The sequence below is a fragment of the Poecilia formosa genome, unplaced genomic scaffold (genome assembly GCF_000485575.1).
Source record: "Poecilia formosa unplaced genomic scaffold, Poecilia_formosa-5.1.2 Scaffold3, whole genome shotgun sequence".
Taxonomy (NCBI): Eukaryota; Metazoa; Chordata; class Actinopteri; order Cyprinodontiformes; family Poeciliidae; genus Poecilia; species Poecilia formosa.
Genome location: NW_006799942.1, coordinates 4,351,278 through 4,366,027, shown reverse-complemented (window position 1 = coordinate 4,366,027; position 14,750 = coordinate 4,351,278). Strand labels below are relative to the sequence as shown.

Genomic DNA, 14,750 nt, shown 5'->3' with positions numbered 1-14,750 from the left:
AACTTGTATTCTAACGCATGAAGGAGGCAGTTGGAGGTCACTGCGTATTCATGATAGCGGGTTAGCGTTTAAGACAAACTCTGCCGTAATCAACTCACGCTGTCAGACACAGTAAGCTCTGCTCTGTGACAAGAGCAGCCATGGAAGGCCAAGAAGAAATATGCAAATACTCCCACTGCCACACTCAAATAGAACAGCTGTCACATGTACACAAAATGCATCAAGCAGCATGAGAAAATGAGCTATACTATTCGATGATCAAAACACCTCTACAAATAGCACTGGAGATGGCGTGTGCACTCTGTGGCATGCTGTGTTTCTTTGTCTGAGCCCTTGGGTTCATTTGTGATCTAGCAGCTTGTGTTCAAACAAACAAATCAGTTACAGTGAAGTTTTGTGTGTAGCCTGTAGAGTTTTTGATGTCTCTGCATAAATATTAAAACATCTGGAGACTTTCTTGGTACCTTAAAAGTTGTTAAAAAAAAAAATAGATAAAAAGCACATGAAAGGAAACATGTAGAAACACATTCATACACCAGTATATTAGCTTTGCTTGGATTTAATGGACCCCCATTAAAAAAAAAAAAAAAAAACTTGCTAAGAAAATATCTTCCACATTAGTATAAATCTACCCATCATCAGCACACTTAGTACACACTTTTAATGTTGTTCATGCCAAACCCAGAACCATCACCTGAATGTTACAGCTGAAGTCAAGACTCATCTAACCATGCAAAAGTTTCCCAATCCAACATCAATTTCTTGTTTTCAGTTGACATGAGTTGCAACCAGTGAGGTTTTCTGCTGCTGTAGCCCAGATTTTTCAGTTAATCACATGATAAATTAAAACAAACTCAATTATTTTCATTTGCATGATTTGACGCTTTCCTTGCATCTCTCTCTGTTTCTACCAAAGACTGGATGAGAAACGGTTTCAGTCTGGTTCAGTGTTCTGAACTAATCCTTTAACTTGAAGGAAAAATTTGTTTATGGTGACTTCATTATTGATTTCACTTGTTATTTCTGTTACTTTGTTTATTTCTTGGATATCTAAAATATCCAGTAAAATTCAGTTTCATTACAATTTAAAATTTACTGATGTTTGAGAATGTGATCGCAATAAGGAATATTATCGTTTATCGTAATAACTTCTGGAACAATTTATTGTCCAGAAAAATTTGCTGTCATGACAATCCTACTTGCTATGATGCATTTGATCTGTTCTTTGGGGTGGAATGAAAATACAACAAAACATTGTCATTGACTTAAAAAACAAAAACTCCATTTATCAATTAACACCGATTCAAATCAGTTAATATCTGTATAGCTGTAGAGATCCACAGTTTGTGTGAGAGATGAAACAAGCCCAAATGTTATCAAACTTTGAGCAGAATATTAACTTTGAGGCTCACTTGTCTTTGACTCCATTGGCCATATTTGATTCTTTCTGTTCTGAGACATTTTTTGCAATTTGCACTTCATTTTGCAAGTTAATGAATACATTTAGGAAAGGAGTTGCCATGTTCATTTATTTATTTGTTTATTGCCATAACTTTGTTTAGCTGAACAGAAACAGACCAAAAGAGGAATGAGATTCAGCACACAGCTTTAGCCTTTGCAGCTAGAGACCGCTAACCAGGCCCACAGTCTGGGTGTCATGATGCACCCACACCAGAACCTCCAGAGACGCATAAAGACAATTACAAAGTCAGCCTTCTATCATCTGAAGTAAATTTCCAGGATTAAAGGACTAATGTCCCAGCAAGATCTTGAGAAACTCATCCATTTGTTTGTCTTTAGTCGAATTGATTACTGCAACAGTGTCTTCACAGGTCTCCCTAAAAAGTCAATCAGCAGCAGCTCACATTGTCACTAAAACTAGGAAAATAGAGCACATCACCCCAGTTCCACACTGGCTCCGTCCTTTTATCTACCTGTCCCTCTCCCTGAACAATTGCCAAAAACTTCCAAGCATTACTTACTTGAGTTCATACTGTAATGAGTATGTTATAGAATGGCCAAGCATATCCTGCATGTGTCCTTATTATTTCTCTTCTACAGAAGGAGAAATAATGCATCGTGCAAGCAAAAGGGATTTAGAGAGCTTAAACCAAAATTACCTGAGTGAATCTTGATCCTTTTTAGATAGAAGCATAATTAGTTACCCAGCATTTCTGCAGCTTTGCCCTTGCGTTTGTGATGCTGTGCTGTTCGCTGGTTTCAAAAGCAAAGTAATAGCTGCAGTGAGTGGGAGTCAGTACCTACATGCAAAATAGTTGATGCCATTAGAAAAAGAAAAGCTAACATACACACGGCTGACACGATGAAAAGTGCTCAATTATGCCTTCATTTTGTTTAAACTAATGTTCATAGGCTTGCATTAATTGAGACCCTCTGTGAAAGGTGAAGGTTGTGATCCTCTTGTATTTCCATTAGAACATCTATTTTCTTCTCTTTTCTCTCTTTGTTACCCCTGTGACACCAAGTGGGTATTTAATAAGTACGGTTATTCAACCCTGATGCTTGTTCCACTGCTGCAAATGAAAGTGCAGCTCCTATAGCTTTGCTTTTACAATTACCACATCCATTGGGAGCAATTTAGCATGATTCCTGTCACTCCGTAAAGAAGACAGGCAGGCTCTTTCTTTCTTTGATCACGTTCCCCCATGCTCTCAGGAGCAGGTAAGCAGTGTGTGATATATAACTAGCAAAACTTGACTTGTATTCCTTCATATGCAAATACTCATCTGATACAAAGCTACAGCCTCTTGTTAAAAACAAGGGGAACGACGTGATGAACATTTGAGAAGACAATATTGATGTCATCTGTATTCATTCTGGCTTGATTCAGATTCACTGGATCAGGAAATGTCATTGTATTTCATTAGCATTTATACCTCAGTATACCTTAGTGAACTATGAGCATACCTTGGCCACAAATTAAACACATTTCTTTTCTGCTTGCAAAGGGGTGCAGCGCCTCCAAGTGGTTTTTAGATTAACTGCACGTTTTGTTTAAAATACAAAAGAACATCACATCTCACATGTGTTTTTTTTTTTTTCCTTTGGGGTCAAGGCCAAGGCACTGTTAATGGCGCCAGCCTCCAGAATCAAGAGTTGAATGCCATAGAATACACCCAAACTGGTGCCACTTTTCCAAATATGCAAGTTATTGGATAGTTAAATATTTTAGTTGCATTTCTTTTGTCATCTTTTGTTTCAAACAGTTTCAGACACACATTACTGGTGCAAAAAACATTACATTATACTTTTCGAAAAGACTCAAGAGTATAGTTCAACTGCACCTGATTTAATCAAAAGCACATTTTAAAAATTGCTGGGTAACATATGCCGCTGTGACTGATATTGGTTTGCGTACACAAAATGTTGGATAAAAAAATTGTAATCCAGTTTGTTGAGTTTGAGATCAGACACAAAACAGCTATTTGATCACTACAAGAACCGGATCAGATTTTACTAAACCTCTCCCACAAGATAAAATGAGAAATGATGTACCTGATAATACTTACGACTTAGCTGACAATACAGGGGGAAAAATAACTTGAGATGACATTTGCCTTTGATCAGCTAAGTGGTTAGTTCAAGCTAGATTTTAGCTATGTAGTTATACAGTTATTAACAGTATTACATTACAGCAAAAAGGTCCTGGTTTCAAAACCTGGTCTGCAACCTTTCTGCAAGGACTTACATCTTTGTCTTGTGTGTATGTGTATGTGTATGGATTTGGACTTCTCCCATAGTCCAAAAATATGCATGTCTGCTTAATAAGTTTCTTTAAATTGCCCTTTAGTGTGAGTGTGGCTAGGAATCATTTTTGACAGTGGATCTCTTCTCCTTAAATGACTGCTAATGTGTTTAATGTGCTGGCTATGTTCCACATTTACACTTTGTGAATACATTTAAAATAATGAGCTTGTTCTTTCTTTGTCTTTAATTTTGTATTTTTTATATATATTGCAACTGTCTGAGAGAGCCAAAAGTCATCTTAGTGTTACTTTCTCAGCAAGGACATTCTGGTTGCTACTGACTTGTGCTTGTCTTCAATGATGGATCATTCATTTTATTTCATGTATGGTAACACCAGGTTCCTGGTCAATATTTTCAAGGTATTATTAGCAAATGCCATTACAGTACAGGATATGGATTCTTCTGTTTTTGCAGTCCTTCCATTACAACAGAATACTAATACATTTTAGATTTACAGATGGAAAGGAATAATAAGGTCTCTGAGGTATTAAAATTCAAATGCTATTTTTAATTGAAAGCTATTTATCACCAATTATCATCATTAAGGCTGAAAGGTCATCTTCTCATTAATTAATCAAAATTTTACTCCAGCTACGTCTTTGATGGTGCTTTAATTTACAAAGCTATTTTCACTATCGAGGCATCAACACCACTAAGCCCTGTGTCAACCCATTAATGATCCGTGCTAGAGGAGCAAAATATATTAACATATATATGCAAATACGTATTATTATTAACTTTCACTTCAGATTTTTGCCCTTGTTGGTTTCTTAGGGCAGTAGCTTTAGTGAAGGCCATTTGATAGAAAAAAAAAATCACAACATGTTTCTGTTGGTTTTCTACGAAGTAAAAAACATCGAAACATGTTTGTTGGGCGTCTGTATCAAGCGCCTATTACAATTGTGCCCGCTTGATGGCAGCATCTCCCTAAGATCAGCTGTGTACCACTTTTATTGTCAATGAAGAAAAAACGAGCGAGTACTCAGACAGAAAATGGCCGCCATGCAGTGTGCATTTGATATCTCTGTTTTATAAGCTTTGTTTGCATTGTCCGGCTGTTGCGTTATGCTCTTTTTTCCCTTAAGGGATTAACATAATGTTCAAAAGGGCGAAACGAGCTAACTTGCGGCGGAGGAATGACTCCGACGAGGATGAGCTGGAGGAGAGCCAGCCGCAGTCTTTTGCGCCCACCTCTTTCGGGCCTGTGGTTGAAATCCCGTTCATTGAGACCAGCGGGGCTCCAAGCAGCGAGGAGAACTGTTTCAATAACGGCTTTCTGTCAAACCTGAACATCATGAGACCCGTGAAGAAGGAAAAGAAGTGCAAAGAGGTTCCAGTGGTAGTTCCTCCCACTAAAGCCAGCTTGCTGAGTTTTGACGATGACGAAGGTAACTGTGCTAAAGTAGCTAACCACTCAACCTTAGCCACTGAAGCGATTTTGAACCTTTTTCATATAGCTACAACACGAAACTAGATTGTGCAGTCACGTTTTTTTAATGAATTCCCTTCCTGTAAACTGTTCTCGTCCTCGTCCTCGTCTGTCTGGTTATGTTAACAGAGGGATCCGAGGTGTTCCGAGTGAAGAAACCCAACCACAGCAAGAAGATAGTCAAGCAGCTGAAGAAAGAATACAAAGAAGATTTGCAGAAATCGGGAAATGTCAAACAGGAAACCAAATCAGGTGAGATTCACTGTTATTAATTTGCAACATCACGAGATCATATCCGCCCGCAGAAAAATTGAAGCGCGTCAGTACTTGTGTATCCCTGCTCTAGATTGTTTCTGCTTTCACAGATTGTTCAAGTGCAAGTTGGAATATATACAAATTTGCTGTAGTAATAAATATGGTGCAGTCAAAAGATGCTTTTCCTTTAAGATTACCATTTGACGCATGTATTTCCTCAGACGCTCCCCCTCAGCCTGTGTTTACTGTGAAAGAGGAGGCTATCAGCAGAGGCAACAGTGAACACGGAGAGGAGGAGATGGAAGTGGAGAGTGGAGATGAACAGAACGAAGAAGCAAAAGCCCAAGAGGGTCAACTGTCCAGGGGCAGGAACGTGGGATCATCATTCAACACACTGTCATCCCTCACTAGCCTGAAGCCAGGTACTCTTCCTATTTCAAAACCTTCTCTTCAAAAATCTTTTCCACAGTTTGGTCTGCACTCTTTGGTTTAGCTGGTTCACATGGAGTTAGCTGTCATATTTTTTAAGTTAAGTCCCTCACTAACTCACAGCCTGAAAAATGTTACCGTATTCGAATGTATAAGTGCGCAAGTGCTGACGACCTAATAACTCCTGATTCTACCCTCAGGAGAGATCCCCGATGCAGCATTCATCCACGCTGCAAGGAAGCGTCGGCAGCTAGCGAGAGAGCTTGGAGGGGAAGCTCCTCTGGTGGAGGCCGAGCCTTCTAAGAAACGTATGACGCAAGAGGACAGGGACTGCAGCGATGATGAAGATGAAGACGAGAAGAGGATCCGCTTCAGTGGTGTCAAGAACAAAAGTCAGAGGCAGAAGATTGCTGAAGAGATAGGTACTGCCATGAAGTGTTGAATTTTGCAAATACATTTGCCCGTATTATTGCTATCGGCTGACGTGGATTTCCTCTCCAAATGTGCGCAGGTATTGAGGGTAGCGATGACGAAGCACTGGATACAGGTCAAGATGAGGAAGTAAGCCGTTGGGAGCAAGAACAGATTAGGAAAGGAATCAGCATTCCCCAGGTGAGCAGCATCCCTCACATGCAGTGAAATATTCTGACTTCATGTTGGGTTTTTGAAATTATGTGCATCGTTTTGGAAATCTTGAGTTGCAGTGGCATCTTAATTCCTTGAGCTTTTTAGCCCGCTCCACTAACAGGTGAAATGGTTCTCAATTAGAGAAACAAAATTTGTCTGTTTCTTTGTTAGATACTTATTGTGAAATGTGATAGAAAGATTAAACTTGATTTTGGAAATATTTGATTGTAAAATTTGGTAGAAATATTTCTACACTGCTTTAAAAAGTATGGAAAGAATTCTATTTTTAAAAAAACGTATCCTTCCCGTCTCTCTTTTTTTCTGTTCTTTCTTAATTTTGTTCTTCCTTTTTCCCTTCCTTATTTCACTGCATCTATTCATTTCTAGTTTCTTTCTTTTTCTCTTGCTTCATTCTGTCATTTTTTCCCCCTTTTCCATTTGCTTTCTTCCCTAACTTTCTTCTCCTCAACTTATTTTCCCCTCTCTCCTTTTACTTTTGTTCTTTCTTCTCTTATGTTACTTGTAAGCTTCTTTCTTGGTTTTTACAGTTTTCGTTTTTAAGGCCTGACCTCACAATAGAAATAATTTAGTTTGAACTTTTGTGTTTGTACTTTAAAAATCACCCAAAAGTGAACTGAGAACTTTGAGCTAATTTACTCCTGGAAAAGTATCTTGGCATGAAAAGTGTGTATGAACCATTGCGACGTCGTCGTTTTTTTTTCTTTTTTTTTTATCTGTTGTTGCTTTTTAATTTAGCAGTGATATTAATCAAGCTTATGTTTTATTTTTGTTGGTCAGGTTCAAAGCAGTCAGCCAGAGGACAGCACAGCCTACTACCAAAACAGCTATGAGACTCAGCCCTACGGCTCCTCCTACAGTATGCCTTTCACCTACAGTTCAGTGGCTCCACAGCCTGGAAAGATACCCAGCCTCTCTGACAACGGTTCTGTTCGCTATGGGGCCCCTATTTGTGATCTAACCCCCGTGTCCATTGATCTGGTAAAGAAGCGCCTGCAGGATAGGTAGGTTCTGCAGGAGTTTGCCACAACGTCTAATATCAGTGCTCACCTCACCCGCTGCCCTCTCAATGTGCGTTGATCCTGATGACCCAGCAAAGCTGTCTACACGTGAAATGGCCACGAGGCAAAAAATATGTCTCCACTATGAGTTTAGATTGGTCTCTTTTTGACTGTCTCTCTCTCTCTCTTTGTCTCACTCACCCTTAACTCTTCTTTCCCCCTGTATTTCATGTCTTTAGGCTCGACCAAATGCATGCAGGCCACAACGCGAACATCAAACGCTACGAACAGATCAGAGATGAGCTAGAGGCCTCTGAGAGCACCATCCAGCAGCTTGAGGGTTCATCCAATGATAATGCAGATCGATATAAATTCTTGCAAGAGATGCGAGGGTATGTTGGAGACTTGCTTGAGTGTTTCAGTGAAAAGGTAAGGGAGAATTTATCTGCAGTTTGATAAGCTGCTTGCTGTTTTGTGTCTGTAATCTGGGAACTTTTTATGTGAATTTTAAACGAATGCAGTCTTAAAAATGAATTGAATTGTAATCCACATGCAGCATGGGAAAAAAAAAGTACTTTTCTTATACAATAGAATGTAGTGAATTGGGGAATGTCTGCTCATTCATATCAGGAAAAAAAAGAGATGAGTACAGATTTGTAGAATGAAATGAAAATATCTCATGCATTCAAGATAAATCTTTGTAAATTTTAGAGATGCACAGAGAAATTGTCTGTTGACCGGATTTATATGGTTTCCAGCTTACCTGTCCCTGACCGTACATGTGAAATGGCCTAGAGGCAAAATATGTCAGGTCATATTCAGGTCACAGTTAGATTTGTGAGTTTCTCACTATCCAGTTAGAAACTCACACATCTTTTTCCAGTCATTTATTGCATCATGTATATGTACTTAAGAGCCATGTGCATTGACAGCAACACTCTTCATTTTGAATCTTGGTTCTGAGCGAATGTGGTTCAAAGCGTGTGAGGTTTTCAAAATTGTCAGAGGATGCCCAAAGGTGTAAGAATCCATTTAAAATGAATGTCTTCTACTACTCTTCAAAGCAAATCTGGTTTATTCAGGTTTCAAGAGAGTGACATTTTCAGCAGACAACAGCAAGGCTGAAAGGAGTACAGCAAAACTGCTCAGTTTTAACCTTTTGAGATATTAACTTTTTTTTCTATTTTTAAACGTACATGATTTGGTAAGTTTGGCGACCTTTTGAGAATCTTAGGTTAGTAGTCAATATTTTCTTGGGAATTCAAATAATAACTGCATTTTTAGTAACGCTAATTGCATTAACGGCTAATTTAAGATGCTAAAGAAAATTAATCATTTCAACTCCAAACATTTAATCCTTTCTTAAATAACAGTAAAGCTTGTTTTTCAGCAACTGCTCTCTAACACGCCATGACGTTGTCTCAGCCCATCATGTAAAATTTTAATGGCTGCTTGTGGTATGAAGGTCTGAGGGAGAAGTCAGATTTGGCCAAATTGTAGATCGGCATGATTTACAAAGACCGGAGAACGAAAATCTGAGATTGGTGCATCTCTAATATATTTACAACAACATGCATGTCCAGACAGAATAATTTAACCTTGATCTTGCAGCACCAGATTTCAGCTCATAGTGTACAGAAGATTTTGATGAATGGATCTGAAACCATGTTCTGTTCTTCTCATTTAGTATATAATGTCTGTAATAGAATGGTTTGCTTTCTGTATCTTCTGCATTTCACTCTTGTTTCAACTTCAGTCTACAACATTCAAGGTTAACATGATGGAGTCAGCTCTAAGAATAATTTAGTTTTTTTTTTTGTTTTTTTTTTTACTCCAAGGATCTTTTTTTCCCAGCAATGTTTTGCCCATCACGTGTCTTTTAAGTTGTCCGACCAAAGAAGCCCCACTGACTCGGAGTCCCAACTTTGCTGGGTCAGAGGTCACAGAAAGCATCATATCTTTCAGGTGCCTGCTGTCCTGGAGCTGGAGGCTGCCATGCACCAGTTACTAAGGCAACGGGCTGCACGGCTTGTCCAGAGAAGACAGGATGATATTAAAGATGAATCGTCGGAGTTTGCAAGCCTTTCAAGTCAGTCCATCTTGAAGGTTTTTATGATTTATTTGAAACGGCCTCGTTAGTTTCCCTTATATCTGAGTGTATGCTTGCGTGTGTGTGTTTTCACATTCCTGCTCCATTCTGCACACATTGCAGTACTCTTGGGAATATGATTAAAGTTAAGTGATTGATGATTTGTGTGATTGAGCATGTATGACGATGGGAAAAGACCTTTCTGAGTTGCTGACTTTTGCGGCTGGATGTTTTAACTTGCCTCAAGTAAAGAGCAACAAAATAAAGATGTCAAACAGCATTGGTTTCTGATTAACAGGTTAACATAATGTTCTGTAACATGTCTGCAGTTGCAGCACGGTAAGTTTTAAGAAATGCTACACAAAGTTTTGGACAGATTGAGCTTATTGCTGCAAATACTGAAAGAATTGGAAGGTTCACATATTTTAGCTTGCTTTGTAAGTTAAAATGACCAGACTATTACTTTTATCATGCATTAACATTTTTATTTTCGACACATTTAGCTTATCTTGTTATGGTTAGATCCCAAAATAGGAAAAAAAGTTCAAGGGGCTTTTTTTTTTTCCACTATTCAGTTCAGGCTTTAACATTCACCCTTTTTTATTTCAGATAAAGCAGTCATGGCACCCAGTCTGGACTCATTCGGTCGAGACCGTGCTGCGTACCAAGAGAACAGTCGGCAGAGGAGGATAGCTGAAAGAGAAGCAAGAAGGTAGGCCGACTTCATTCTTTTGCTTCCTGTAGGTTTGAAGCTGGTTTCAACTTTAAAAACCTCCAAGATTCCAATACTCTCCAGAGCCACCAGAGGGGGTAATTTTTCAGAGGGTTATGTTGAGGAAGAATCAAACTAATAGAGACAATAATTTGGTTTTCCCTTCATTTTTTTTCTTTTCTACTCTTTCAGGCATGAGAATGAGAATTCAGTTGAGAAAATAAAAAAATAATAAGCCACTTTCAGAATTTGTTTTGGGGGGGGATATAGCATTTGATCTGTTAGACCAAACCAAATGGGAGTAAAGCATTCACTGTAAAAGAAAATGTTTGATTAATTCTACCCCATCCAAATTTTGCTCAGGAATGTTGTAGACATGTTTTTTCCTTTTGTAAAACTATGAGTTTGCAATATTTTATGTTACAGATATCCATACCATAACTGAAGGCGTATTAAAGCAAGCTTTTTTTTTTACTTTAGAAAAACTATGAAAAATCTATTTAGGAAGGTTAAATTGTTTTTAAAATACTTGAGAGGTCAAACTGACTTATTTCAAGTTGCAGAATGGGTGACTATGGTACTTCTCTTAAAGTTCTTACTTCTGTGTGTGTGTGTGTGTGTGTGTGTGTCTGTGTGGATCTAGAACTCGTCGGCGACAAGCAAGAGAGCAGAATGGAAAAAGGGCTGAGCATAAAGAAGGCCTGTCCTCTGATGACGAGGAAACCTCTACAGACATCACCAGCTTCAACATGGAGAGAGGTAATTTCTGCAAAACTGTGAAAAATACCAATTATTTAAGAGAACATAGAAATGAACCGTCCTCACACTTTGTCCCATCCAGATCGCATCAAAGCAGAAAGTAAAAAGGTATTTGAGGATGTGGTGGAGGACTTTCATTCTCTTGACTGCATCAAGTCCCGTTTTGAGGTCTGGAAAAGGGAATACCCGGACTGCTACAGAGACGCTTACATCGGCCTCTGCTTACCCAAGCTCTTTAACCCTTTAGTTCGTCTGCAGCTCATCACGTGGAACCCTCTCGAGGTAAGGAAACATTTGTTCATCCAAATGGTATTTTGGGATTGAAAACCAGATCCTTAATTCTAATTTCTTTTACTTTCATGTAGGAGCCGTGTGCAAACTTTGAGTACATGCTGTGGTTTGAGTCGCTTCTGTTTTATGGATTCGAGGAGCACAGAACGCTTGAAAAAGACGACGGGGACATCGGCTTGCTGCCTGCTATCGTAGAGAAGGTTCTTCTCTCCAAGCTATCAGGTAGTGAATCCTGTGCAGCAGCAAGGGATACTAAAAATGATTTTTGCCCGAGGCCAAACGAGTACAACATGTGTCATGTTGTTTGTGACAGTGCTGGCAGAGCAAGTGTGGGACCCGCTGTCGAGCAGTCAGACAACGAGGCTGGTGAGCTTCATTCACAGACTTGCTGAAGGTTACCCGACCGTGCTGCACGGGGACAACCAGTACACACAGGTAGAGGATGCTTTTATGGATCCATGCAAATTATTTCAGCCATGTAAAATATTTAACCTACATGTGCTTAGTGTTATAAAATGATTCTAACTCACTTATCTTTGTCTGCTAGGAGCTTTTGAAATCAATAGTCTTACGGACCAGACGGACCCTGGATGAGGATGTCTTCCTTCCGCTTTACCCTAAAAAGTACGTCAGAGAAATGTTAGAATTTGAAGCTTCGTTTTAATTCTTGGTGATCTAATCATCATAAGCAACTCTTGTTTTCTGTTATGCAGTGTGATGGACAATAAGAACAGCGGTGCATACTTGTTCTACCAGCGACAGTTCTGGTCTTGTGTAAAGGTATCTATGCGTTTATTGGCATTTTTATGCTGTTTTTATTTTCTTAAATCATATTAAGACAAACTAACTCACTCATAAGTTCCTATGTGGTTTGGGTGATTATGGAATGTAATTTTATCATTTTTGTCTGACTAAGCATAAAGAAATTTTTAGTGTTGAAAAGCACTTTATCTAAAAAATGCAAAATTGTCAATTTTTTTAATTTCATTCAGAAAATCTGAACTTTTTATCAACAACATTGGGACAATGTTTTACTTTTTTGCTCTCTCTCTTTGCATAGCTGCTGGGCAACATCATTCAGTGGGATGGCATCTTATCCTATTCCTGTTTGAAGGATCTGGCTTTGGACAGCACTCTTAACAGATACATCTTGTCTGCGCTGCAGAGCACAGATATCGGGGAGGAGAATGTGCACAAGTGCCAGAAGGTGAGAAATTCAGATGGAAAATTAAAAAAAAAAAAAAAAGTTTGGAACTTGTTGTCTTTCCCTGTCTGTCTTCTGTCCCCCCAATTATGTGAAGGGGAGAAGCCGGTGTGGAGTTTTTTTCATTGTTGTGTAAACATGCATTAACAAAATCTAAATTATGTGAATGTGAAATGGCCTAAATGTTTTGTTCTCTAAATAGTGCTTTATAAATAAATTAGATTTGATGTTACTAACTTTATTAAATAAGTAGAATTAGTTGTTTCAACCTATAGGTGTACAAGTCTCTTTTCTAAAGACATAAAGAAAATAATTTGTATTTGGAATATCCTTTTTCTGCTATGCAGAGTTTAAACTGTGTTTCTTTCTTGGCTTAATTGAAACGACGTGATAGGCATTGCATGTCAAAACAAACCACATATTGAGCACAAATGCATTATTCATTTTAAATTGGATTTTTTAAAAAGATATTTAGTTACATTTGAAAAGCTCTTGACAAATTAGGTAGTGAGCTTTTCCTTATTTTTAACTTGGTGACATAATTTGCTGTTCTCCTCTCAGGTGATGGAGTGTTTGCCAGCCCAGTGGTTCTCTGGGCTGAAAGGCCAGCATACCTTGCCCCAGTTGGAGCCTCTGTGTCGCTACCTCACACACCTGGCCAACACGCTGCACCGCAGCAGCGTGGGAGCGTCTGATACCGAGCGGCGCACCACTAGGCAAGTAGCTCTAAATAACCCTGAAGACGGTTTGTCTCAATTGGAATAGCTTCTATTGTTGTTTCATCTAACTACCTTGTTAAAATTGAGTTGTTATATTGTGTTTTACATGCTGTTATAATGCATTTCTTACATCCCATGTCTACCATCAGGGAGCAAGTACGGGAAGTGGTGAGGATGTTGGGACGCGTGAACGCCCTGGACCACATCATCGCCGTGGCAGAAGAGCACGGCGTTAAAGACATTAAACAGCTCATGGAAGTGAAATAACAGAAAACAACCAGAGACTATTTTTCCTCTACATTTTGTGCTGCTCTAAACATTTTATCGCCAACGACGGGGAAATCTAGGAAAATGTGTGTGTGCACATGAATTTAAACTCAGCACTTGTTACACCTACAGGATTGGAGGACTTTTTTTTGTAAATATTGTAAATAATGTATAGCGTTCTCGAACTCCCTTGGGCACGAAGCCGAAATGTAATTCTGTCTTGCAAACTCAGAAAGTATACTTTGAAAAGAAATTTAAAACCCTTAATTTATTAGGAGTAAAAATGTGTCATCTTGAGTACAATTTTGAAAATATTTTATCTCTGCAGTCTTAACTCCACCATTTGAGTTTTTGACTGCCAACATTTACTCTATGGACCCATTTTTTCTGATTGTGTTAAAAGGTAAAAGTTATTCGCGCTCTGTAACTGTTTTTTTGTTTGTTTTTTTTACCCCAGTCTAAACCATAAACACCTCCATCACATCCAAAATGCTCTGGTAGTTTGTAAGTTATATTTCTATTGTGTTTTTGCCTGTGAATAAAATATAGATTGTAAATGATTGCTGTCTTCCTGCCCTCAAGGGAAAATATAGGTTCTAATGTACAACAGCACCAAAACGTGTACCAGTAATTCAAAACGTCTGACTTACTTGGATTCGTTTTATATTCGAGTACACATCAAAAACAATTCTGCTCATTTCAGCTATTATAGCCAACCTCTTCCGGCCTTCTGTTCTGGCTTTTCATATTTTTGGTCAGAGCTGAAAGACATATGCAGGGTTTTTTAATGTAAAGTTAGTTTTGTCCGAGCCATTTTCGTGAGTTTTCAACACCAAATAAAGCAAATTACTCCTAAAATGACTAGGAAAATAATTGGAGTGTGTATGAAACATTTTGTAGAGAAACTGTTTTGTAATTACTTCAAAACATCTGTTTTAAGAAATTAGTCATAAATTGGTCAGTTTTGATTTTGACCTCTTCTTTCACGCAAACTCTTCAAATCATGATGGTTTTGTGGTGATTTCTGTGCACGACTGATCTTTACCACAAACTTTCAAGTTTATAGAAAACAGTCTGGTCGTTCTAGCAGTTTACCTTTCTGTAAAATATGTCAAGACATGTTTTTTTGGACTACTGTCTTACTTGGAAATCCACACCTGCTTCATCTTTCGATTTTTATCA

The 14,750-nt window shown here is 38.5% G+C and overlaps 1 protein-coding gene across 1 annotated transcript; it reads left to right on the top strand.

The window, feature by feature from the left end:
• Window positions 1-4,727: 4,727 nt before the first annotated feature.
• Window positions 4,728-14,128, top strand: paxbp1 (PAX3 and PAX7 binding protein 1). The gene is made up of 18 exons (XM_007555991.2): window positions 4,728-5,156; window positions 5,327-5,449; window positions 5,674-5,874; window positions 6,082-6,303; window positions 6,393-6,493; window positions 7,307-7,530; window positions 7,767-7,956; window positions 9,493-9,616; window positions 10,226-10,328; window positions 10,972-11,087; window positions 11,170-11,369; window positions 11,453-11,600; window positions 11,692-11,813; window positions 11,926-12,002; window positions 12,092-12,158; window positions 12,439-12,585; window positions 13,144-13,298; window positions 13,451-14,128. The coding sequence occupies exons 1-18, from the start codon at window positions 4,865-4,867 to the stop codon at window positions 13,566-13,568; spliced, it is 2,730 nt and encodes a 909-aa protein (XP_007556053.1). The 5' UTR covers window positions 4,728-4,864; the 3' UTR covers window positions 13,569-14,128.
• The last annotated feature ends 622 nt before the right edge of the window (window positions 14,129-14,750 follow it).

Bases quoted from the DNA above. Each gene is read 5' to 3' on its own strand.
- paxbp1 (XM_007555991.2), top strand. From the start codon at position 4,865: ATGTTCAAAAGGGCGAAACGAGCTAACTTGCGGCGGAGGAATGACTCC. The intron at 7,957-9,492 runs GTAAGGGAGAAT...CATATCTTTCAG, and splicing joins TTGAGTGTTTCAGTGAAAAG to GTGCCTGCTGTCCTGGAGCT. The intron at 12,003-12,091 runs GTACGTCAGAGA...TCTGTTATGCAG, and splicing joins CTTCCGCTTTACCCTAAAAA to TGTGATGGACAATAAGAACA.